At 43.9% G+C, this 27002-nt stretch overlaps 1 protein-coding gene across 1 annotated transcript in view; it reads left to right on the top strand.

Annotated features, from left to right (window-relative positions):
- Window positions 1–27002, top strand: part of cacnb2b (calcium channel, voltage-dependent, beta 2b) — a 144272-nt gene that overhangs the window by 47533 nt on the left and 69737 nt on the right. The window contains exons 7-12 of the mRNA XM_065006020.1: window positions 8139–8219; window positions 13461–13519; window positions 13626–13735; window positions 17511–17519; window positions 19724–19875; window positions 23149–23244. Of these exons, the coding sequence (XP_064862092.1) occupies window positions 8139–8219; window positions 13461–13519; window positions 13626–13735; window positions 17511–17519; window positions 19724–19875; window positions 23149–23244 (507 nt within the window). The remainder of the gene's footprint in view (window positions 1–8138; window positions 8220–13460; window positions 13520–13625; window positions 13736–17510; window positions 17520–19723; window positions 19876–23148; window positions 23245–27002) is intronic.

Below are 27002 nucleotides of genomic sequence, written 5' to 3'. Positions count from 1 at the left end.
GCAGGCCCAGACGGCATCCCCAGCCGCGCCCTCAGAGCATGCGCAGACCAGCTGGCTGGTGTGTTTACGGACATATTCAATCAATCCCTATCCCAGTCTGTTGTTCCCACATGCTTCAAGAGGGCCACCATCGTTCCTGTTCCCAAGAAAGCTAAGGTAACTGAGCTAAATGACTACCGCCCCGTAGCACTCACTTCCGTCATCATGAAGTGCTTTGAGAGACTAGTCAATGACCATATCACCTCCACCCTACCTGACACCCTAGACCCACTCCAATTTGCTTACCGCCCAAATAGGTCCACAGACGATGCAATCTCAACCACACTGCACACTGCCCTAACCCATCTGGACAAGAGGAATACCTACGTGAGAATGCTGTTCATCAACTACAGCTCGGCATTTAACACCATAGTGCCCTCCAAGCTCGTCATCAAGCTCGAGACCCTGGGTCTCGATCCCGCCCTGTGCAACTGGGTACTGGACTTCCTGACGGGCCGCCCCCAGGTGGTGAGGGTAGGCAACAACATTTCCACCCCGCTGATCCTCAACACTGGGGCCCCACAAGGGTGCGTTCTGAGCCCTCTCCTGTACTCCCTGTTCACCCACGACTGCGTGGCCACGCACGCCTCCAACTCAATCATCAAGTTTGCGGACGCCACAACAGTGGTAGGCTTGATTACCAACAACGACGAGACGGCCTACAGGGAGGAGGTGAGGGCCCTCGGAGTGTGGTGTCAGGAAAATAACCTCACACTCAACGTCAACAAAACTAAGGAGATGATTGTGGACTTCAGGAAACAGCAGAGGGAACACCCCCTATCCACATTGATGGAACAGTAGTGGAGAGGGTAGTACGTTTTAAGTTCCTCGGCGTACACATCACAGACAAACTGAATTGGTCCACCCACACAGACAGCATCGTGAAGAAGGCGCAGCAGCGCCTCTTCAACCTCAGGAGGCTGAAGAAATTCGGCTTGTCACCAAAAGCACTCACAAACTTCTACAGATGCACAATCGAGAGCATCCTGTCGGGCTGTATCACCGCCTGGTACGGCAACTGCTCCGCCCACAACCGTAAGGCTCTCCAGAGGGTAGTGAGGTCTGCACAAGGCATCACCGGGGGCAAACTACCTGCCCTCCAGGACACCTACACCACCCGATGTTACAGGAAGGCCATAAAGATCATCAAGGACAACAACCACCCGAGCCACTGCCTGTTCACCCCGCTATCATCCAGAAGGCGAGGTCAGTACAGGTGCATCAAAGCTGGGACCGAGAGACTGAAAAACAGCTTCTATCTCAAGGCCATCAGACTGTTAAACAGCCACCACTAACATTGAGTGGCTGCTGCCAACACACTGACTCAACTCCAGCCACTTTAATAATGGGAATTGATGGGAAATTATGTAAAATATATCACTAGCCACTTTAAACAATGATACCTAATATAATGTTTACATACCCTACATTATTAATCTCATATGTATATGTATATACTGTACTCTATATCATCTACTGCATCTTTATGTAATACATGTATCACTAGCCACTTTAAACTATGCCACTTTGTTTACATACTCATCTCATATGTATATACTGCACTCAATACCATCTACTGTATCTTGCCTATGCCGCTCTGTACCATCACCCATTCATATATCTTTATGTACATATTCTTTGTCCCCTTACACTTGTGTCTATAAGGTAGTAGTTTTGGAATTGTTAGCTAGATTACTTGTTGGTTATTACTGCATTGTCGGAACTAGAAGCACAAGCATTTCGCTACACTCGCATTAACATCTGCTAACCATGTGTATGTGACAAATAGAATTTGATTTGATTGATTTGATTGCTGTTTCTTCCCCGTCATAGTTATCAGAAGACTCTAAAATGTCTGGTTCAATGAAAATGTTGACCTAAATCATGGATTTACTCATGGTCTGTAAATGTAATAAGGAATACATGTATTAAACTAAATAATAAATAAATAAATGATGTGGACGTAATATGATCAGTAGTGTATGCAGTGTGTAGATGAGTGGAGACAGTGTTGTCTGGTGGAAACAGAGCAATAACCAACAGGTGGAGGAAGCCATCCTGCCAGTCAGGGAAGAGAGAGTGTTGTCTGGTGAAAACAGACCAATAACCAACAGGTGGAGGAAGCCAGCCTGCCAGTCAGGGAAGAGAGAGTGTTGTCTGGTGGAAACAGACCAATAACCAACAGGTGGAGGAAGCCAGCCTGCCAGTCAGGGAAGAGACAGTGTTGTCTGGTGGAAACAGACCAATAACCAACAGGTGGAGGAAGCCAGCCTGCCAGTCAGGGAAGAGACAGTGTTGTCTGGTGAAAACAGACCAATAACCAAAAGGTGGAGGAAGCCAGCCTGCCAGTCAGGGAAGAGACAGTGTTGTCTGGTGAAAACAGACCAACAACCAAAAGGTGGAGGAAGCCAGCCTGCCAGTCAGGGAAGAGACAGTGTTGTCTGGTGGAAACAGACCAACAACCAACAGGTGGAGGAAGCCAGCCTGCCAGTCAGGGAAGAGACAGTGTTGTCTGGTGGAAACAGACCAACAACCAACAGGTGGAGCAAGCCAGCCTGCCAGTCAGGGAAGAGAGAGTGTTGTCTGGTGGAAACAGACCAATAACCAAAAGGTGGAGGAAGCCAGCCTGCCAGTCAGGGAAGAGAGAGTGTTGTCTGGTGGAAACAGACCAACAACCAAAAGGTGGAGGAAGCCAGCCTGCCAGTCAGGGAAGAGAGAGTGTTGTCTGGTGGAAACAGACCAATAACCAACAGGTGGAGGAAGCCAGCCTGCCAGTCAGGGAAGAGAGAGTGTTGTCTGGTGAAAACAGACCAATAACCAACAGGTGGAGGAAGCCAGCCTGCCAGTCAGGGAAGAGAGAGTGTTGTCTGGTGAAAACAGACCAATAACCAACAGGTGGAGGAAGCCAGCCTGCCAGTCAGGGAAGAGACAGTGTTGTCTGGTGGAAACAGACCAATAACCAACAGGTGGAGGAAGCCAGCCTGCCAGTCAGGGAAGAGACAGTGTTGTCTGGTGAAAACAGACCAATAACCAAAAGGTGGAGGAAGCCAGCCTGCCAGTCAGGGAAGAGACAGTGTTGTCTGGTGAAAACAGACCAACAACCAAAAGGTGGAGGAAGCCAGCCTGCCAGTCAGGGAAGAGACAGTGTTGTCTGGTGGAAACAGACCAACAACCAAAAGGTGGAGGAAGCCAGCCTGCCAGTCAGGGAAGAGAGAGTGTTGTCTGGTGGAAACAGACCAATAACCAAAAGGTGGAGGAAGCCAGCCTGCCAGTCAGGGAAGAGAGAGTGTTGTCTGGTGAAAACAGACCAATAACCAAAAGGTGGAGGAAGCCAGCCTGCTAGTCAGGGAAGAGACAGTGTTGTCTGGTGGAAACAGACCAATAACCAAAAGGTGGAGGAAGCCAGCCTGCTAGTCAGGGAAGAGACAGTGTTGTCTGGTGGAAACAGACCAATAGCCAAAAGGTGGAGGAAGCCAGCCTGCCAGTCAGGGAAGAGACAGTGTTGTCTGGTGAAAACAGACCAATAACCAAAAGGTGGAGGAAGCCAGCCTGCCAGTCAGGGAAGAGACAGTGTTGTCTGGTGAAAACAGACCAATAACCAAAAGGTGGAGGAAGCCAGCCTGCCAGTCAGGGAAGAGACAGTGTTGTCTGGTGAAAACAGACCAATAACCAAAAGGTGGAGGAAGCCAGCCTGCCAGTCAGGGAAGAGAGAGTGTTGTCTGGTGAAAACAGACCAATAACCAAAAGGTGGAGGAAGCCAGCCTGCCAGTCAGGGAAGAGACAGTGTTGTCTGGTGGAAACAGACCAATAACCAAAAGGTGGAGGAAGCCAGCCTGCTAGTCAGGGAAGAGACAGTGTTGTCTGGTGGAAACAGACCAATAACCAAAAGGTGGAGGAAGCCAGCCTGCTAGTCAGGGAAGAGACAGTGTTGTCTGGTGGAAACAGACCAATAACCAAAAGGTGGAAGAAGCCAGCCTGCCAGTCAGGGAAGAGAGAGTGTTGTCTGGTGGAAACAGACCAATAACCAAAAGGTGGAGGAAGCCAGCCTGTCAGTCAGGGAAGAGACAGTGTTGTCTGGTGAAAACAGACCAATAACCCAAAGGTGGAGGAAGCCAGCCTGCCAGTCAGGGAAGAGAGAGTGTTGTCTGGTGAAAACAGACCAATAGCCAAAAGGTGGAGGAAGCCAGCCTGTCAGTCAGGGAAGAGACAGTGTTGTCTGGTGGAAACAGACCAACAACCAAAAGGTGGAGGAAGCCAGCCTGCCAGTCAGGGAAGAGACAGTGTTGTCTGGTGAAAACAGACCAATAACCAAAAGGTGGAGGAAGCCAGCCTGCCAGTCAGGGAAGAGACAGTGTTGTCTGGTGGAAACAGACCAATAACCAACAGGTGGAGGAAGCCAGCCTGCCAGTCAGGGAAGAGACAGTGTTGTCTGGTGAAAACAGACCAATAACCAAAAGGTGGAGGAAGCCAGCCTGCCAGTCAGGGAAGAGACAGTGTTGTCTGGTGAAAACAGACCAACAACCAAAAGGTGGAGGAAGCCAGCCTGCCAGTCAGGGAAGAGACAGTGTTGTCTGGTGGAAACAGACCAACAACCAAAAGGTGGAGGAAGCCAGCCTGCCAGTCAGGGAAGAGAGAGTGTTGTCTGGTGGAAACAGACCAATAACCAAAAGGTGGAGGAAGCCAGCCTGCCAGTCAGGGAAGAGAGAGTGTTGTCTGGTGAAAACAGACCAATAGCCAAAAGGTGGAGGAAGCCAGCCTGCCAGTCAGGGAAGAGACAGTGTTGTCTGGTGGAAACAGACCAATAACCAAAAGGTGGAGGAAGCCAGCCTGCCAGTCAGGGAAGAGACAGTGTTGTCTGGTGAAAACAGACCAATAACCAAAAGGTGGAGGAAGCCAGCCTGCCAGTCAGGGAAGAGACAGTGTTGTCTGGTGAAAACAGACCAATAACCAAAAGGTGGAGGAAGCCAGTCTGCCACAGGGTTCAATTCTCGGGCCGACTATTTTCTCTGTATATATCAATGATGTCGCTCTTGCTGCAGGTGATTTTCTGATCCACCTCTACGCAGACGACACCAGTCTGTATACTTCTGGACACTGTGTTAACAAACCTCGAAACGAACTTCAATGCCATACAGCATTACTTCCGTGGCCTCCAACTGCTCTTAAATGCCAGTAAAACTTAATGCATGCTCTTCAACCGATCGCTGCCCGCACCCGCCCGCCTGACTAGCATCACTACTCTGGACGGTTCTGACCTAGAATATGTGGACAACTACAAATACCTAGGTGTCTGTTTAGACTGTAAACTCTCCTTCCAAACTCACATTAAGCATCTCCAATCCAAAATTAAATCTAGAATCGGCTTCCTTTTTCGTAATAAAGCCTCCTCCACTCATGCTGCTAAACATACCCTCGTAGAACTGATTATCTTACCGATCCTTGGCTTTGGCAATGTCATTTACAAAATAGCCTTCTGTATATAGATTTTTCTATTGTGTTATTGACTGTATGTTTGTTTATTCCATGTGTAACTCTGTGTTTTTGTTTTTGTCGCACTGCTTTGCTTTGTCTTGGCCAGGTCGCAGTTGTAAATTAAAACTTGTTCTCGATCTGGCCTATCTGGTTAAATAAAGGTGAAATAAAAATAAATAAAACATTCATTATGTAATTTAATTAAAACATGCAACAATTAATCCATTAATACCCTGGGGCACCACAGAAGCATTAATTTACATAGAGCTGTTATCTCCCGACTCCACTCACTTAAAGATCTTTAATATCAATAGCAGTCAATTATTAATTGTCACCTCAATCGGTCTCATTTTGATTGTCGTAAGTACTTGGTTATCTGCACGAACCCTATCTAATAAGTTGAATCAGCAATACACAAATTGTCTTAATTATTTATTTACTAAATACCTAAATAATCACACAGAATTACATATATATACACATTATAGATCACACATGGACTACTAATCACGTCATGAATATCCCCTATTGGGCTGACCCTAGATGACGGCTGGTTACACAAAGGAAAGGGGTTGGGTTTGAATGAATGAAAGTGAAGAGTGAGGGACAAAGCGATTGGGTCTTTCGGACCTTGAGAAGCTATGCTACCATGAATACAGATTCTTATTCATTCTAATAACCGCCGATTCGGAAAAGGAAAATGCAGTATATGTATAATTACTCTGAGCAACCCATCGATAGATGGGTCGAATATGGAAAACTGGTTAACCCAGTAGAGATAGTCATTGTCCTTTGAAGAATATTTCTGGTCATAGTGTTGTAGAGCGGATACGTTACAGTACCCTGTCGTTCTTCAGAGATTGTCTGTCCTTTCCTAGTTTTCGTACATTTACAGCTGCATCTAGGATGTATCTCTTCTTCAGTGAATAATCATTCAAAGTTCATACCACATTGCCATAATCAGCTCGTGCTGTATTCTGGGTGGTCTAGTCGAAATTCACCATGCCAGCGTGGTGATTGTCACTTCCATATTGAAATTCACCCTTTTAAACATATGGAAACCAGTCCCCATGTCATCGGGAACTAAATGTGAATTTCATTAGGTTACAGTTGAAATTAGCCCTTTTAAACGTATGGACACTAGTCCTCACGTCGTCGGGAACTAAAGTTTACTTTTGTCAATGTTTTTTTTTTTACTGTGGGAGGGAAGGGAGTGTTTCATTGTTCTCAACCAATGTCTGTTCACTTGGGCGTGGCCACTGATTAGGGCGTGTTTCATCTCCAACCAATGTCTGTTCACTTGGGCGTGGCCACTGATTAGGGCATGTTTCATCTCCAACCAATGTCTGTTCACTTGGGCGTGGCCACTGAGTGAGCATAGTTTACTTTATGAAAACAATTATCTCATTTAGAAGCTAAAATTACATTTAATCTTTTTACAAATAGTTTTGTATTTAAAGATTTAAATTGCACAACAATTCCATGTGAATCTGAGAATGTGTAGACTTTCCAAGATACGATTTATGTCATCCTATCATCAGATATAATGTCCCAGACAACTGATCTGACATCATATTCTTTAAGTACCAATGGACACTTTCAACTGGTTGAGAAAGGGAAATATTTTTCCATTCCCCAACCTTTTGATGTTTCCATAGTCTCTCTATGTTAACCAAGGGCTTTCCAATAGTCCATTCTGTAGAGTGGAGAGAAAAGGGGCAAAGGTATTTATGGGGGGGTCATAAACCCAACTGGGAGAAGTCATGACAGGGGTACAAGCTGTTAAGAAGACTTTTAGACCTAGACTTGGCGCTCCAGTACAGCTTGCTGTGCGGTAGCAGAGAGAACAGTCTATGACTTGGGTGGCTGGAGTCTTTGACAATTTTTAGAGTCTTCCTCTGACACCGCCTGGTATAGAGGTTCTGAATAGCCCGTAAGCTTGGCCTCAGTGATGTACTGGGCCATATGCACTACCTTCTCTAGCACCTTGCGGTCGGAGGCCAAGCAGTTGCCATACCAGGCAGTGATGCAACCAGTCTGGATGCTCTCGATGGTGCAGCTGTAGAACTTTTTGAGGATCTGAGGACCCATGCCCAATCTTTTCAGTCTTCTGAGGGGGAATAGGCATTGTCATGCCCTCTTCACGTCTTTCTACAAATCCATTATTGTGGGAGCACCTCTAAGAGCATGAATTAGGCTGTTTGAGAAGGTTTGATAACCTATGTAACCGTCTTACACATTGTTTGAAGCCCAATATATTGGCTTACAGTAGCTACTGTAGTAGGTAAAAGATGTGTGCTGGAAACCCTTGGTAGAGCATTGGGTGAAGTAGGCATTGTGGTGCTCCTGAATTTCCTTTATTTTTTGGCTTCAGAACAATGTCTACATGAAACATAGTTAATTTGTTTAATATATACTGTGCTTGACAACATTCTCACTTACAAACATTGCCAGCATATAACATTGTGCAAAACAAATGTTGTATTTCATTTAATTACTATGTTTTAAACTCACAAGTTTTCATCTCTGTGATGCACCGAATCCTGGGCCAATTCTTCAGCTGCATTGGTTTCCTCTTCCTGTATCCGATTGGTTACTTACTGTTTAATGTGTTGTGATTACTGTAGGGGGAGCAGGTGGCAGCCTATGACGTGGTTCCTACCATGCGGCCTGTGGTGCTGATGGGGCCCTCACTGAAGGGCTTAGAGGTAAGTGGCCCCTACACACACTACCGGGAAATAACCTGACAAAGATCCTTGCAGGATCGAAACGTTTGTTTCAACTGGTGTAGACTTTACATTGAAATGCTTCTGAATCCCTACAATGCAGAGTTAAAAACGAATAATAATAAATCAAATAGAAAATAACACGAGCAGTAAAATACACAAGAATGGAGCTATATACAGGGATCAATGTGCAGAGGTAAGAGGTACTTGAGGTTGATATGTACATGAAGACAGGGTAAAGAGTCTAGGCATCCGGATAGATAATAATAATACGGTATTTTAGGTAGATATGTACATGAAGGCAGGGTAAAGAGTCTAGGCATCAGGATAGATAATAATAAGGTATTTGAGGTATATATGTACATGAAGGCAGGGTAAAGAGTCTAGGCATCCGGATAGATAATAATAAGGTACTTGAGGTAGATATGTACATGAAGGCAGGGTAAAGTGACTAGGCATCAGGATAGATAATAATAAGGTATTTTAGGTAGATATGTACATGAAGGCAGGGTAAAGTGACTAGGCATCAGGATAGATAATAATAAGGTATTAGAGGTAGATATGTACATGAAGGCAGGGTAAAGTGACTAGGCATCAGGATAGATAATAAGGTATTTGAGGTAGATATGTACATGAAGGCAGGGTAAAGTGACATCAGGATAGATAATAATAAGGTGAGGTAGATATGTACATGAAGGCAGGGTAAAGTGACTAGGCATCAGGATAGATAATAATAAGGTATTTGAGGTAGATATGTACATGAAGGCAGGGTAAAGAGTCTAGGCATCCGGATAGATAATAATAAGGTATTTGAGGTAGATATGTACATGAAGGCAGGGTAAAGAGTCTAGGCATCAGGATAGATAATAATAAGGTATTTTAGGTAGATATGTACATGAAGGCATGGTAAAGTGACTAGGCATCAGGATAGATAATAATAAGGTATTTGAGGTAGATATGTACATGAAGGCAGGGTAAAGAGTCTAGGCATCCGGATAGATAATAATAAGGTATTTGAGGTAGATATGTACATGAAGGCAGGGTAAAGAGTCTAGGCATCCGGATAGATAATAATAAGGTGAGGTAGATATGTACATGAAGGCAGGGTAAAGTGACTAGGCATCCGGATAGATAATAATAAGGTATTTGAGGTAGATATGTACATGAAGGCAGGGTAAAGTGACTAGGCATCAGGATAGATAATAAGGTATTTGAGGTAGATATGTACATGAAGGCAGGGTAAAGTGACATCAGGATAGATAATAATAAGGTGAGGTAGATATGTACATGAAGGCAGGGTAAAGTGACTAGACATCAGGATAGATAATAATAAGGTATTTGAGGTAGATATGTACATGAAGGCAGGGTAAAGTGACTAGACATCAGGATAGATAATAATAAGGTATTAGAGGTAGATATGTACATGAAGGCAGGGTAAAGTGACATCAGGATAGATAATAATAAGGTATTAGAGGTAGATATGTACATGAAGGTAAAGTGACTAGGCATCAGGATAGATAATAATAATAAGGTATTTGAGGTAGATATGTACATGAAGGTAAAGTGACTAGGCATCAGGATAGATAATAATAATAAGGTATTTGAGGTAGATATGTACATGAAGGCAGGGTAAAGTGACTAGGCATCAGGATAGATAATAAGGTATTTGAGGTAGATATGTACATGAAGGCAGGGTAAAGTGACATCAGGATAGATAATAATAAGGTGAGGTAGATATGTACATGAAGGCAGGGTAAAGTGACTAGACATCAGGATAGATAATAATAAGGTATTTGAGGTAGATATGTACATGAAGGCAGGGTAAAGTGACTAGACATCAGGATAGATAATAAGGTATTTGAGGTAGATATGTACATGAAGGCAGGGTAAAGTGACATCAGGATAGATAATAATAAGGTGAGGTAGATATGTACATGAAGGCAGGGTAAAGTGACTAGACATCAGGATAGATAATAATAAGGTATTTGAGGTAGATATGTACATGAAGTCAGGGTAAAGTGACTAGACATCAGGATAGATAATAATAAGGTACTTGAGGTAGATATGTACATGAAGGCAGGGTAAAGTGACTAGGCATCAGGATATATAATAATAAGGTATTTGAGGTAGATATGTACATGAAGGCAGGGTAAAGTGACATCAGGATAGATAATAATAAGGTATTTGAGGTAGATATGTACATGAAGGCAGAGTAAAGTGACTAGACATCAGGATAGATAATAATAAGGTATTTGAGGTAGATATGTACATGAAGGCAGGGTAAAGTGACTAGGCATCAGGATAGTTAATAATAAGGTATTTGAGGTAGATATGTACATGAAGGCAGGGTAAAGTGACATCAGGATAGATAATAATAAGGTATTTGAGGTAGATATGTACATGAAGGCAGGGTAAAGTGACTAGGCATCAGGATAGATAATAATAAGGTATTTGAGGTAGATATGTACATGAAGGCAGGGTAAAGTGGCATCAGGATAGATAATAATAAGGTATTAGAGGTAGATATGTACATGAAGGCAGGGTAAAGTGACTAGGCATCAGGATAGTTAATAATAAGGTATTTGAGGTAGATATGTACATGAAGGCAGGGTAAAGTGACATCAGGATAGATAATAATAAGGTATTTGAGGTAGATATGTACATGAAGGCAGAGTAAAGTGACTAGACATCAGGATAGATAATAATAAGGTATTTGAGGTAGATATGTACATGAAGGCAGGGTAAAGTGACTAGGCATCAGGATAGATAATAATAAGGTATTGGAGGTAGATATGTACATGAAGGCAGGGTAAAGTGACTAGGCATCAGGATAGATAATAATAAGGTATTTGAGGTAGATATGTACATGAAGGCAGGGTAAAGTGACATCAGGATAGATAATAAGGTATTAGAGGTAGATATGTACATGAAGGCAGGGTAAAGTGACTAGGCATCAGGATAGATATATGTAGAATATATTGTGTATATGTATATTATGTAGAAGATGGCGCCGACGGAGATAGCAGCATCGCGACTTGCTCTTAGGAAACTTTGCAGTATTTCTATTTTTTACATTATCAGCTCAGGAAATGTTTTGTGTTAATACATACTGCCGGGAAGAACTACTGGATATTAGAGTGACGATAACTCACCAGAACTACCAGTATTACGACCAGGAATATGACTTCCCTGGAGTTTCTGTGGACAGGTGTCTTTTATACAGGTAACGTGTTCAAACATGTGCCGTTAATACAGGTAATGAGTGGAGAACAGGTGCCGTTAATACAGGTAATGAGTGGAGAACAGGTGCCGTTAATACAGGTAATGAGTGGAGAACAGGTGCCGTTAATACAGGTAATGAGTGGAGAACATGTGCCGTTAATACAGGTAATGAGTGGAGAACAGGTGCCGTTAATACAGGTAATGAGTGGAGAACAGGTGCCGTTAATACAGGTAATGAGTGGAGAACAGGTGCCGTTAATACAGGTAATGAGTGGAGAACAGGTGCCGTTAATACAGGTAATGAGTGGAGAACAGGTGCCGTTAATACAGGTAATGAGTGGAGAACAGGTGCCGTTAATACAGGTAATGAGTGGAGAACAGGTGCCGTTAATACAGGTAATGAGTGGAGAACAGGTGCAGTTAATACAGGTAATGAGTGGAGAACAGGTGCCGTTAATACAGGTAATGAGTGGAGAACAGGAGGGCTTCTTAAAGAAAAAGGTCTGTGAGAGCCAGAATTCTTACTGGTTGGTAGGTGATCAAATACATATGTCATGCAATAAAATGATAATTAATTACTTAAAAATCATACAAGGTGATTTTCTGGATTTTTCTTTTAGATTCCGTCGCTCACAGTTGAAGTGTATATATGATAAAAATTACAGACCTCTACATGCTTTGTATGTAGGAAAACCTGCAAAATGTATCAAATACTTGTTCTGCCCACTGTACTTCCAAAGTTGTGGCAAAATGGCTTAAGGACAACAAAGTCAAGGTATAGGACATTTGTGGGCAGAACTGAAATAAACGTGTGCGAGCAAGGAGGCCTAAAAACCTGACTCCGTTACACCAGCTCTGTCAGGAGGAATGGGCCAAAATGCATCCAACTTATTGTGGGAAGCTTGTGGAAGGCTACCCAAAACGTTTGCCCCAAGTTAAACAATTTAAAGGCAATGCTACCAAATACTAATTGAGTGTATGTAAACTTCTGACCCAATGGAAATGTGATGAAAGAAATAAAAGCTGAAATAAATCATTCTCTCTACTATTATTCTGACATTTCACATTCTTAAAATAAAGTGGTGATCATAACTGACTTAAAACAGGGAATTTTTACTAGGATTAAATGTCAGGAATTGTTTAAATGTATGTGGCTAAGGTGAATGTAAAACTTCCGACTTCAACTGTATATATTTTAGAATAAGGCTGTAATGTAACAAAATGTGGAAAGTCAATGGGTTTGAATTCTTTCTGAATGCACTGTCCATGTGATGGAGGAGCCATCTGATGTTACATACTGTCCATGTGATGGAGGAGCCATCTGATGTTACATACTGTCCATGTGATGGAGGAGCCATCTGATGTTACATACTGTCCATGTGATGGAGGAGCCATCTGATGTTACATACTGTCCATGTGATGGAGGAGCCATCTGATGTTACATACTGTCCATGTGATGGAGGAGCCATCTGATGTTACATACTGTCCATGTGATGGAGGAGCCATCTGATGTTACATACTGTCCATGTGATGGAGGAGCCATCTGATGTTACATACTGTCCATGTGATGGAGGAGCCATCTGATGTTACATACTGTCCATGTGATGGAGGAGCCATCTGATGTTACATACTGTCCATGTGATGGAGGAGCCATCTGATGTTACATACTGTCCATGTGATGGAGGAGCCATCTGATGTTACATACTGTCCATGTGATGGAGGAACCATCTGATGTTACATACTGTCCATGTGATGGAGGAGCCATCTGATGTTACATACTGTCCATGTGATGGAGGAGCCATCTGATGTTACATACTGTCCATGTGATGGAGGAGCCATCTGATGTTACATACTGTCCATGTGATGGAGGAGCCATCTGATGTTACATACTGTCCATGTGATGGAGGAGCCATCTGATGTTACATACTGTCCATGTGATGGAGGAGCCATCTGATGTTACATACTGTCCATGTGATGGAGGGTGTTTCTGTGTGATCCTAGGTAACAGACATGATGCAGAAAGCACTCTTCGACTTTTTAAAACACAGATTTGAAGGGAGGTGAGTTATACAGGTTGTATCAACTGACAATAAATAAAATATACATATTGTTTATCCAAACGTTTTAACTTCAAATAAAATATCACGTTTTCTCTGTGTTTCTCAGAATTACTATAACTCGTGTGACTGCAGACATCGCTCTAGCGAAGCGGTCCATACTCAACAACCCCAACAAGAAAGCCCTGATGGACCGCTCAAACACACGCTCTAACCTAGGTAAGGTATCGGTTAACTATCTAACCCCAGCCCTAATCCTCTAACCCCAACCCCCGTAATCCTAACGGTGTCATGGTAACTAATCTAGGTTAAAGTATGGGCTAACACACCTTACCACAGGAACTAACACATTCGCTAACCTCACCAGAAAATATAACAGTTCATTTCCTTTTTGTTTGTCTATAACCCTGTGGGTCATAATGTTCGCTAATAATGTACTATTGCTGGCTGGCTATTGATCAGTTACTTGCACAGTAGATTATTGTTGATTTGGGTTTGGGTCTCAAAATAATCAGAACACTTACAGCTACCATACTTTATAATACAATATTATAGCAACCATATTTTAAAATACAATGTTATAGAAATCAAATCAAATGTATTTATATAGCCCTTCGTACATCAGCTGATATCTCAACGTGCTGTACAGAAACCCAGCCTAAAAACCCAAACAGCAAGCAATGCAGGTGTAGAAGCACGGTGGCTAGGAAAAACTCCCTAGAAAGGCCAAAACCTAGGAAGAAACCTAGAGAGGAACCAGGCTATATGGGGTGGCCAGTCCTCTTCTGGCTGTGCCGGGTGGAGATGATAAAAGAACATGGGCAAGATGTTCAAATGTTCATAAATTAACAGCATGGTCCAATAATAATAAGGCAGAACAGTTGAAACTGGAGCAGCAGCACGGCCAGGTGGACTGGGGACAGCAAGGAGTCATCATGTCAGGTAGTCCTGAGGCATGGTTCTAGGGCTCAGGTCTTCCGAGAGAGAGAAAGAAAGAGAGAAAGAGAGAATTAGAGAGAGCACACTTAAATTCACACAGGACACCGAATAGGACAGGATAAGTACTCCAGATATAACAAACTGACCCTATCCCCCCGACACATAAACTACTGCAGCATAAATACTGGAGGCTGAGACAGGAGGGGTCAGGAGACACTGTGGCCCCATCCGAGGACAGCCCCGGACAGGGCCAAACAGGAAGGATATAACCCACCCACTTTGCCAAAGCACAGCCCCCACACCACTAGAGGGATATCTTCAACCACCAACTTACCATCCTGAGACAAGGCTGAGTATAGCCCACAAAGATCTCCGCCACGGCACAACCCAAGGGGGAGGCGCCAACCCAGACAGGATGATCACATCAAGAAACCATACAGTGATCGGTCAGGTTTATAAAATAAATATTACACCCAATCAGTACAGGGTTTATACCGGGGTAATGCCAATACCCAATCAAACCAGGTTTATATCGGGCTAATGTCCATACCCAATCAGAACAGGTTTATATCGGGGTAATGCCCATACCCAATCAGTACAGGGTTATACCGGGGTAATGCCAATACCCAATCAGTACAGGGTTATACCGGGGTAATGCCAATACCCAATCAAACCAGGTTTATATCGGGGTAATGTCCATACCCAATCAGAACAGGTTTATATCGGGGTAATGCCCATACCCAATCAGTACAGGGTTATACCGGGGTAATGCCCATACCCAATCAGTACAGGGTTATACCGGGGTAATGCCAATACCCAATCAAACCAGGTTTATATCGGGGTAATGTCCATTCCCAATCAGACCAGGTTTATATCGGGGTAATGTCCGTACTCAATCAAACCAGGTTTATATCGGGGTAATGTCCATTCCCAATCAGACCAGGTTTATATCGGGGTAATGTCCATACCCAATCAGACCAGGTTTATATCGGGGTAATGTCCATACCCAATCAGACCAGGTTTATATCGGGGTAATGTCCATACCCAATCAGACCAGGTTTATATCGGGGTAATGTCCATACCCAATCAGACCAGGTTTATATCGGGGTAATGTCAATACCCAATCAGAACAGGTTTATATGCCTCACACAGGAAGCGGCGCAGGTCCTAATCCAGGCACTTGTCATCTCCCGTCTGGATTACTGCAACTCGGTGTTGGCTGGGCTCCCTGCCTGTGCCATTAAACCCCTACAACTCATCCAGAACGCCGCAGCCCGTCTGGTGTTCAACCTTCCCAAGTTCTCTCACGTCACCCCGCTCCTCCGCTCCCTCCACTGGCTTCCAGTTGAAGCTCGCATCCGCTACAAGACCATGGTGCTTGCCTACGGAGCTGTGAGGGGAACGGCACCTCAGTACCTCCAGGCTCTGATCAGGCCCTACACCCAAACAAGGGCACTGCGTTCATCCACCTCTGGCCTGCTCGCCTCCCTACCACTGAGGAAGTACAGTTCCCGCTCAGCCCAGTCAAAACTGTTCGCTGCTCTGGCCCCCCAATGGTGGAACAAACTCCCTCACGACGCCAGGACAGTCAATCACCACCTTCCGGAGACACCTGAAACCCCACCTCTTTAAGGAATACCTAGGATAGGATAAAGTAATCCTTCTCACCCCCCTTAAAAGATTTAGATGCACTATTGTAAAGTGGCTGTTCCACTGGATGTCAAAAGGTGAACGCACCAATTTGTAAGTCGCTCTGGATAAGAGCGTCTGCTAAATGACTTAAATGTAAATGTAATACCCAATCAAACCGGGTTTATATCGGGGTAATGTCCATACCCAATCAGACCAGGTTTATATCGGGGTAATGCCAATACCCAATCAGACCAGGTTTATATCGGGGTAATGTCCATACCCAATCAGACCAGGTTTATATCGGGGTAATGTCCATACCCAATCAGAACAGGTTTATATTGGGGTAATGCCCATACCCAATCAGAACAGGTTTATGTTGGGGTAATGTCCATATCCAATCAGACCAGGTTTATATCGGGGTAATGTCCATACCCAATCAGAACAGGTTTATGTTGGGGTAATGTCAATACCCAATCAGACCAGGTTTATATCGGGGTAATGTCCATACCCAATCAGACCAGGTTTATATCGGGGTAATGTCCATACCCAATCAGACCAGGTTTATGTCGGGGTAATGTCCATACCCAATCAGACCAGGTTTATGTCGGGGTAATGTCCATACCCAATCAGACCAGGTTTATATCGGGGTAATGTCCATACCCAATCAGACCAGGTTTATATTGAGGTAATGTCCATACCCAATCAGACCAGGTTTATATCGGGGTAATGTCCATACCCAATCAGACCAGGTTTATGTCGGGGTAATGTCCATACCCAATCAGACCAGGTTTATGTCGGGGTAATGTCTATACCCAATCAGACCAGGTTTATATCGGGGTAATGTCCATACCCAATCAGACCAGGTTTATATTGAGGTAATGTCCATACCCAATCAGACCAGGTTTATATCGGGGTAATGTCCATACCCAATCAGACCAGGTTTATATTGAGGTAATGTCCATACCCAATCAGACCAGGTTTATATCGGGGTAATGTCCATACCCAATCAGACCAGGTTTATATTGAGGTAATGTATCATACCACGTCAGAACAGGGTTGATAATGAGGTAATGTATCATACCCGGTTCCACCTGTCACTAGAGACCGTCCTAGAGACATTAATGACACTCAGTGTGTCCCATTGACTCATTAAGATTTCCGTTTTCTGTTGCCCTTTGCAGAAGCTTGAATGATTTACTATGTTCCTTCGTTTCCTGAGTGAGTTTTCGAAACTTAGTGCTTGTTGGTTTTTCAAGTGAACTGTGATCTTGCGGTTTCCTTTTCTCAGTAAAGTATTATGTTATGTCACACACCCAATCAGGACAGGGTCTACAGTATATTGACTAACCTAACTGTACAGTAGTGGGAAAGTAATTAACTTGGTTCTTTACACCCTGTCCCTCTCTTTGCTGTCTGGTTCCAGATACTGCTGGTATGTACAATACTACTAATATAATATAGTACATTAACCATAGTGTAAGCAGGTGTATGACTAAAACAGTGTTAGCTCATTTGAGTCTGACCCTCTTCCTCACTGCTGTTCAAAGAGCAATTGTTGAGAAACCCTCCCACTGGTCTACGTGTAGACTGTTCTGTATAGAAACCCTACCACTGGTCTACGTGTAGACTGTTCTGTATAGAAACCCTACCACTGGTCTACGTGTAGATTGTTCTGTATAGAAACCCTACCACTAGTCTACGTGTAGATTGTTCTGTATAGAAACCCTACCACTAGTCTACATGTAGATTGTTCTGTATAGAAACCCGTCCACTGGTTTCTATACAGCCCTTTAAAGAAGCCAGTGCCCTTTAAAGAAGCCAGTGCCCTTTAAAGAAGTCAGTGCCCTTTAAAGAAGCCAGTGCCCTTTAAAGAAGCCAGTGCCACTTTAAGAAGCCAGAGCCACTTTAAGAAGCCAGTGCCCTTTAAAGAAGCCAGTGCCCTTTAAAGAAGCCAGTGCCCTTTAAAGAAGCCAGTGCCACTTTAAGAAGCCAGAGCCACTTTAAGAAGCCAGAGCCACTTTAAGAAGCCAGAGCCACTTTAAGAAGCCAGTGCCCTTTAAAGAAGCCAGTGCCCTTTAAAGAAGGCAGTGCCCTTTAAAGAAGGCAGTGCCACTTTAAGAAGCCAGAGACACTTTAAGAAGCCAGAGACACTTTAAGAAGCCAGAGCCACTTTAAGAAGCCAGTGCCCTTTTTAGAAGCCAGCGCCCTTTTCAGAAGCCAGTGCCCTTTAAAGAAGCCAGCGCCCTTTAAAGAAGCCAGCGCCCTTTAAAGAAGCCAGTGCCCTTTAAAGAAGCCAGTGCCCTTTAAAGAAGCCAGTGCCCTTTAAAGAAGGCAGTGCCACTTTAAGAAGCCAGAGACACTTTAAGAAGCCAGAGCCACTTTAAGAAGCCAGAGCCACTTTAAGAAGCCAGTGCCCTTTTTAGAAGCCAGCACCCTTTTCAGAAGCCAGTGCCCTTTAAAGAAGCCAGCGCCCTTTAAAGAAGCCAGTGCCCTTTAAAGAAGCCAGTGCCCTTTAAAGAAGCCAGTGCCCTTTTCAGAAGCCAGAGCCACTTTAAGAAGCCAGTGCCACTTTAAGAAGCCAGTGCCCTTTTTAGAAGCCAGCACCCTTTTCAGAAGCCAGTGCCCTTTAAAGAAGCCAGCGCCCTTTAAAGAAGCCAGTGCCCTTTAAAGAAGCCAGTGCCCTTTAAAGAAGCCAGTGCCCTTTTCAGAAGCCAGAGCCACTTTAAGAAGCCAGTGCCACTTTAAGAAGCCAGAGCCCTTTTTGAAGAAAGTGCACTTTTAAGAAGCCAGCGCCCTTTTAAGAAGCCAGTGCACTTTAAGAAGCCAGTGCCCTTTTTAGAAGCCAGTGCCCTTTTAAGAAGCCAGTGCACTTTAAGAAGCCAGTGCCCTTTTAAGAAGCCAGTGCCCTTTTTAGAAGCCAGTGCCCCTTTAAGAAGCCAGTGCCCTTTTAAGAAGCCAGTGCAACTTTAAGAGCTCTGTTGCATTATTGCCATAACCATGCTAGAAACTCAGTTTGTAGTTGCATTTATTAAATGATGCAACTCTTGCAATTTTAGGAGTTAAGAAATAAACATGTTAGCTCTGGAAAGCCCCTTTTTAAATGCAGCCATAGAAACTGCTTTGGGCTCCCGAGTGGCGCAGAAGTCTAAGGCACTGCATCTCAGTGCAAGAGGCATCACTACAGTCCCTGGTTTGATTCCAGGCTATATCACATCCGGCCGTGTTTAGCAGTCCCGTAGGGCAGTGCACAATTGAAGCGTCGTCCGGGTTTGGCCGGGGTAGGTGCGCCATTGTAAATAAGAATTTGTTCTTAAGTATAAACGTTAAATATGCATTTCCCCTGTGATTGTAACTAGAAACAGGCTTTATATTAATTCATTATTGGAGAACCGAATACAGTTTGACTTGTCTTTCCTTTCACACATTCCTTGTAACTCTATGGCACACCCCTGGGGAGGCGTGCCTCACACTTTGAAAACCTCTGCTCTAGACTGTGCTGTATAAAAGGACACAGTAGATGTGATCATTTATCCTGTAACATTTCGATACGTCAGGGCTTGTTTAGAAAGGTTAGGGTTTGATTGGAGGGTTAATTGATGGAGGTTTTAGTGACCACCATGCTCCATGTCTCTGCAGCCCAAATCCAGGGGGAGGTGGAGCGGATCTTTGAGCTAGCCCGGAGCCTACAACTGGTGGTTCTGGATGCAGACACAGTGAACCACCCCATCCAGCTGTCTAAAACATCTCTGGCCCCCATCCTGGTCTACATCAAGGTCTCCTCCCCCAAGGTAAGGTTCCTCAAAGCTGGTTTAGTAAAGGTTCCACACAGCTGGGTTAGTAAAGGTTCTATACAGCTGGGTTAGCTGGATGCAGACACAGTGAACCACCCCATCCAGCTGTCTAAAACATATCTGGCTTCCATCCTGGTCTACACCAAGGTACGGTTCCTCAAAGCTGGGTTAGTGAAGGTTTTATACAGCTGGGTTAGTAAAGGTTCTTTATAGCTAAGTTAGTAAATGTTCCTCGCAGCTGGGTTAGTAAATGTACTATACAGCTGGGTTAGTAGAAGGTTCTATAAAGCTGCATTAGTAAAGGTTCCTCGCAGCTGGGTTAGTAAGTGTACTATTCAGCTGGGTTAGTAAGTGTACTATACAGCTGGGTTAGTAAATGTATTATACAGCTGGGTTAGTAAAGGTTCTATTCAGCTGGGTTAGTAAAGGTACTATACAGCTGGGTTAGTAAATGTACTATACAGCTGGGTTAGTAAAGGTACTATACAGCTGGGTTAGTAAAGGTACTATACAGCTGGGTTAGTAAAGGTACTATACAGCTGGGTTAGTAAAGTTACTATACAGCTGGGTTAGTAAAGGTTCTATTCAGCTGGGTTAGTAAAGGTACTATACAGCTGGGTTAGTAAAGGTTCTATTCAGCTGGGTTAGTAAAGGTTCTATTCAGCTGGGTTAGTAAAGGTACTATACAGCTGGGTTAGTAAATGTACTATTCAGCTGGGTTAGTAAAGGTACTATACAGCTGGGTTAGTAAATGTATTATACAGCTGGGTTAGTAAAGGTTCTATTCAGCTGGGTTAGTAAAGGTTCTATTCAGCTGGGTTAGTAAAGGTTCTATACAGCTGGGTTAGTAAATGTATTATACAGCTGGGTTAGTAAAGGTTCTATTCAGCTGGGTTAGTAAAGGTACTATACAGCTGGGTTAGTAAGTGTACTATACAGCTGGGTTAGTAAAGTTTCTATTCAGCTGAGTTAGTAAAGGTACTATACAGCTGGGTTAGTAAATGTACTATACAGCTGGGTTAGTAAATGTATTATACAGCTGGGTTAGTAAAGGTTCTATTCAGCTGGGTTAGTAAAGGTTCTATTCAGCTGGGTTAGTAAAGGTACTATTCAGCTGGGTTAGTAAAGGTTCCTGACAGCTGGGTTAGTAAAGGTTCTGTTCAGCTGGGTTAGTAAAGGTTCTATTCAGCTGGGTTAGTAAAGGTACTATTCAGCTGGATTAGTAAAGGTACCATTCAGCTGGGTTAGTAAAGGTTCTATTCAGCTGGGTTAGTAAAGGTACTATTCAGCTGGGTTAGTAAAGGTTCCTGACAGGTGGGTTAGTAAAGGTTCTGTTCAGCTGGGTTAGTAAAGGTTCTATTCAGCTGGGTTAGTAAATGTACTATACAGCTGGGTTAGTAAAGGTTCTATACAGCTGGGTTAGTAAAGGTTCTATTCAGCTGGGTTAGTAAAGGTACTATACAGCTGGGTTAGTAAAGGTACTATACAGCTGGGTTAGTAAAGGTACTATACAGCTGGGTTAGTAAAGGTTCTATACAGCTGGGTTAGTAAAGGTTCTATTCAGCTGGGTTAGTTTTTATTTTTATTTTTTATTTCACCTTTATTTAACCAGGTAGGCTAGTTGAGAACAAGTTCTCATTTACAACTGTGACCTGGCCAAGATAAAGCATAGCAGTGTGAACAGACAACAACACAGTTACACATGGAGTAAACAATAAACAAGTCAATAACACAGTATAAAAAAATAAAAAAAGAGTCTATATACATTGTGTGCAAAAAGCATGAGGAGGTAGGTGAATAATTACAATTTTGCATATTAACAAAGGAGTGATAAATGATCAGATGGTCATGTGCAGTCAGAGATACTGGTGTGCAGAAAAGTAAATAAATAAAAACAGTATGAGGATGAGGTAGGTAAATTGGGTGGGCTATTTACCGATGGACTATGAACAGCTGCAGCGATCGGTTAGCTGCTCAGATAGCAGATGTTTGAAGTCGGTGAGGGAGATAAAAGTCTCCAACTTCAGCGATTTTTGCAATTAGTTCCAGTCACAGGCAGCAGAGAACTGGAAGGAAAGGCGGCCAAATGAGGTGTTGGCTTTAGGGATGATCAGTGAGATACACCTGCTGGAGCGTGTGCTACGGATGGGTGTTGCCATCGTGACCAGTGAACTGAGATAAGGCGGAGCTTTACCTAGCATGGACTTGTAGATGACCTGGAGGCAGTGGGTCTGGCGACGAATATGTAGCGAGGGCCAGCCGACTAGAGCATACAGGTCGCAGTGGTGGGTGGTATAAGGTGCTTTAGTAACAAAACGGATGGCACTGTGATAAAATGCATCCAGTTTGCTGAGTAGAGTATTGGAAGCTATTTTGTAGATGATATTGCCCGAAGTCGAGGATCGGTAGGATAGTCAGTTTTACTAGGGTAAGTTTGGCGGTGTTAGTGAAGGAGGCTTTCTGACAGCTGGGTTAGTAAAGGTTCTGTACGGCTGGGTTAGTAAAGGTTCTGTACGGCTGGGTTAGTAAAGGTTCCTGACAGCTGGGTTAGTAAAGGTTCTTGACAGCTGGGTTAGTAAAGGTTCTGTACGGCTGGGTTAGTAAACGTTCTATACCGCTGGGTTAGTAAAGGTTCTATACGGCTGGGTTAGTAAAGGTTCTGTACGGCTGGGTTAGTAAAGGTTCTGTACGGCTGGGTTAGTAAAGGTTCTATTACCGCTGGGTTAGTAAAGCTTCTATACGGCTGGGTTAGTAAAGGTTCTATTACCGCTGGGTTAGTAAAGGTTCTATACGGCTGGGTTAGTAAAGGTTCTATACGGCTGGGTTAGTAAAGGTTCTATTACCGCTGGGTTAGTAAAGGTTCTATACGGCTGGGTTAGTAAAGGTTCTATACGGCTGGGTTAGTAAAGGTTCTATACGGCTGGGTTAGTAAAGGTTCTATACGGCTGGGTTAGTAAAGGTTCTATACGGCTGGGTTAGTAAAGGTTCTATACGGCTGGGTTAGTAAAGGTTCTATTACTGCTGGGTTAGTAAAGGTTCTATACGGCTGGGTTAGTAAAGGTTCTATACCGCTGGGTTAGTAAAGGTTCTGTACGGCTGGGTTAGTAAAGGTTCTATACGGCTGGGTTAGTAAAGGTTCTGTACGGCTGGGTTAGTAAAGGTTCTATACCGCTGGGTTAATTGAGTTTATAAACATTAAAGTTAGGTTGTATATGTTCTTTTCACGTCTCTTCTGCTCTTCCTCTGTACCTCTTGTCTTCTGTCGTCCAGGTGTTATCAAGGCTGATCAAGACCAGGGGTAAGTCTCAGACCAAGCATCTCAACGTCCAGATGGTGGCTGCAGACAAGCTGGCCCAGTGCCCAACGGTGAGAGTAACCATAACCCTACCATAATAACCCTAACCCAAACCTTACCCTAACTGGTCCAGTGCCCAACGGTAAGAGTAACCTAATCATAACAACCATAACCCTCCATAATAACCCTAACCCAAAGCTTACCCTCCCCTAACTTGCCCAGTACCCAACGGTGAGAGTAACCTAATCATATCAACCATAACCCTACCATAATAACCCTAACCCTAACTGGTCCAGTGCCCAACGGTGAGAGTAACCTAATCATAACAACCATAACCCTCCATAATAACCCTAACCCAAAGCTTACCCTCCCCTAACTTGCCCAGTGCCCAACGGTGAGAGTAACCTAATCATATCAACCATAACCCTACCATAATAACACTAACTGGTCCAGTGCCCAACGGTAAGAGTAACCTAATCATAACAACCATAATCCTACCATAATAACCCTAACCCTAACCCTCCCCTAACTGGCCCAGTGCCCAACGGTGAGAGTAACCTAATCATAACAACCATAACCCTACCATAATAACCCTAACTGGTCCAGTGCCCAACGGTGAGAGTAACCTAATCATAACAACCATAACCCTACCATAATAACCCTAACCCTAACCCTCCCCTAACTGGCCCAGTGCCCAACGGTGAGAGTAACCTAATCATAACAACCATAACCCTCCATAATAACCCTAACCCTAACCCTCCCTTAACTGGCCCAGTGCCCAACGGTGAGAGTAACCTAATCATAACAACCATAACCCTACCATAATAACACTAACTGGCCCAGTGCCCAACGGTGAGAGTAACCTAATCATAACAACCATAACCCAAAGCTTACCCTCCCCTAACTGTCCCAGTGTCCCATGTTGAGAGTAACCTTAACCTTAACCCTAACCTAACCGTAATAACAATAACCCTATCCCATACCTAACCCAACCCGACTGGCCCAATGCCCCACAGTGAGAGTCACCTTAACCCTAACCCAAACCTTACCCTCACCAGCCCAGTGTCCTTTTTGTGAATTTTCTATATGACCATGACAGTCTGATAACCAGCCTGAGTGTATGTTGATTTTACCTGGATAACAGATGATATCTGCTATTTTGCTTTTTAATCCTGTATGTATCATGGCAAACTCAGCTAAGAACTCTGGACAAATCTCAGCTAAGAACTTTTTTAAATTCTCATTCCATTTTTTTATGTGCACCAGTCGTCAAAATGTAATCAAATCAAATGTATTTATAAATTCCTTTTTACATCAGCAGATGTCACAAAGTGCTTATACAGAAACCCAGCCTAAAACCCCAAACAGCAAGCAATGCAGTCTGGTTTTTAACACACTCTTGACCGTTACTTTGTCATTCAAAGGTTGATTGAAATAGACCTGGATCAGGCTTCTTGCAAGTGGTTTGAGAATGATCTGTCAGATAGGATACATTGTGTGATTTCGAAAGGTGTCAAGTGTAATGTCCTGGATATTACACAATGTGGTCAGTATTAGGACCAATTCCAATTCCTTTTTACTCTTTATATATACTGAACAAAAATATAAATGCAACATGCAACAATTTCTAACATTTTACTGAGTTACAGTTCATATAATGAAATCTGTAAATTGCAATAAATTCATTAGGCCCTAATCTATGGATTTCACATGACTGGGAATGCAAATAGGCATTTGTTGGTCACAGATACTGTACCTAAAAAAAAAGGTAGGTGCGTGGATCAGAAAACCAGTCAGTTTCTGGTGTGACCACTATTTGCCTCATGCAGCACAACACATCTGGTTTTCATAGAGTTTATCAGGCTGTATGCAGGCCATGGAAGAACTGGGACATTTTCAGCTTCCAGGAATTGTGTCCAGATCCTTGCGACATGGCACCGAGCATTATCATGCTGAAGAGGTGATGGCGGCTGATGATGAATGGCATGAGAATGGGCCTCAGGATCTCATCACGGCATCTTTGTACATTCAAATTGGCATCGATAAAAATGAAATTGTGTTCATTGTCCATAGCTTACACCTGCCCATACCATAACCCCACCGCCACCATGGGACACTCTGTTCACAAAGTTGACATCAGCAAACCGCTCGCCCACACAATGCCATACACATCGTTGCTTTATTCCGGGACAATGTGGGACCGCCCAGACAGGGGAAAAGTGGCTACTCTTAGCAAAACGGTAGCAAACCTACGCAACCTACTGGGGAATCCAACACAATACACAAGCTACTGGGTAATCCTACACAACCTACTGGGGAATCCTACACAAGCTACTGGGGAATCCTACACAAGCTACTGGGGGATCCAACACAAGCTACTGGGGAATCCTACACAAGCTACTGGGGAATCCTACACAAGCTACTGGGGAATCCTACACAAGCTACTGGGGAATCCTACACAAGCTACTGGGGAATCCTACACAAGCTCCAACACAACCTACTGGGGAATCCTACACAACCTACTGGGGAATCCTACACAACTACTGGGGAATCCTACACAAGCTACTGGGGAATCCTACACAAGCTACTGGGGAATCCTACACAAGCTACTGGGGAATCCTACACAAGCTACTGGGGAATCCTACACAAGCTACTGGGGAATCCTACACAAGCTACTGGGGAATCCTACACAAGCTACTGGGGAATCCAACACAACCTACTGGGGAATCCTACACAAGCTACTGGGGAATCCTACACAACCTACTGGGGAATCCTACACAACCTACTGGGGAATCCTACACAACCTACTGGGGAATCCTACACAACCTACTGGGGAATCCTACACAAGCTACTGGGGAATCCTACACAAGCTACTGGGGAATCCTACACAAGCTACTGTGGAATCCTACACAAGCTACTGTGGAATCCTACACAAGCTACTGTGGAATCCTACACAAGCTACTGTGGAATCCTACACAAGCTACTGTGGAATCCTACACAAGCTACTGGGGAATCCTACACAAGCTACTGGGGAATCCTACTGTGGAATCCTACAAGCTACTGGGAATCCTACACAAGCTACTGGGGAATCCTACACAAGCTACTGGGGAATCCTACACAAGCTACTGGGGAATCCTACACAAGCTACTGGGGAATCCTACACAAGCTACTGGGGAATCCTACACAAGCTACTGGGTAATCCTACACAAGCTACTGGGTAATCCTACACAAGCTACTGGGTAATCCTACACAATGTTGGCTTTCCACAGCCGACTGGCCGGTACTCTGCAGGGATCCCTGCCAGAAGGGGTCTTCCCCTTCTCTGTAGAAGGGAGTTGGTGGGATGCTGGTGCAATCCTGTGTGGCTCATTTGGTAGAGCATGGTGCTTGCATTATCAGAGTTGTGGGTTTGATTCCCACAGGGGACCAGTATGATAAAAAAAAGTATGAAAATGTATTAACTTGCTATTGTAAGTTTCTCTGGATAAGAGTGTCTGCTAAGTAAAACAAATACAAATAAAATGTAAATGCTCCTGGATGACTTGGTGGAAGTTCCTGTTCTTGATCCTATAAACCAGCCATGGAGCTATGTCACTTGCCATGGAAATCAAAAACAGTGTCCTCTGGCAAAAGCGGCCTTCGTGGCGATGTTAAGCCTGGACTGGACAGAAACTGGAAACAACTTTGCTGCACTGTATCCAGAGGCTCTGGAGGCTTTTAATTCAAGATTGTATCCGGAAGTTCCTCTGTTCTGTCTTCCTCTCTGGTGGGTTCTGATCTACAGGGCTCATACGCTCATCAGACCATGAGGCTGTCAGAGACTCCGGCC

This window comes from Oncorhynchus nerka, linkage group LG20, assembly GCF_034236695.1.
Source record: "Oncorhynchus nerka isolate Pitt River linkage group LG20, Oner_Uvic_2.0, whole genome shotgun sequence".
Classification (NCBI taxonomy): Eukaryota; Metazoa; Chordata; class Actinopteri; order Salmoniformes; family Salmonidae; genus Oncorhynchus; species Oncorhynchus nerka.
Note: the sequence above shows the minus strand (reverse complement) of the source record. Positions and strands in the feature narration are given on the sequence as shown.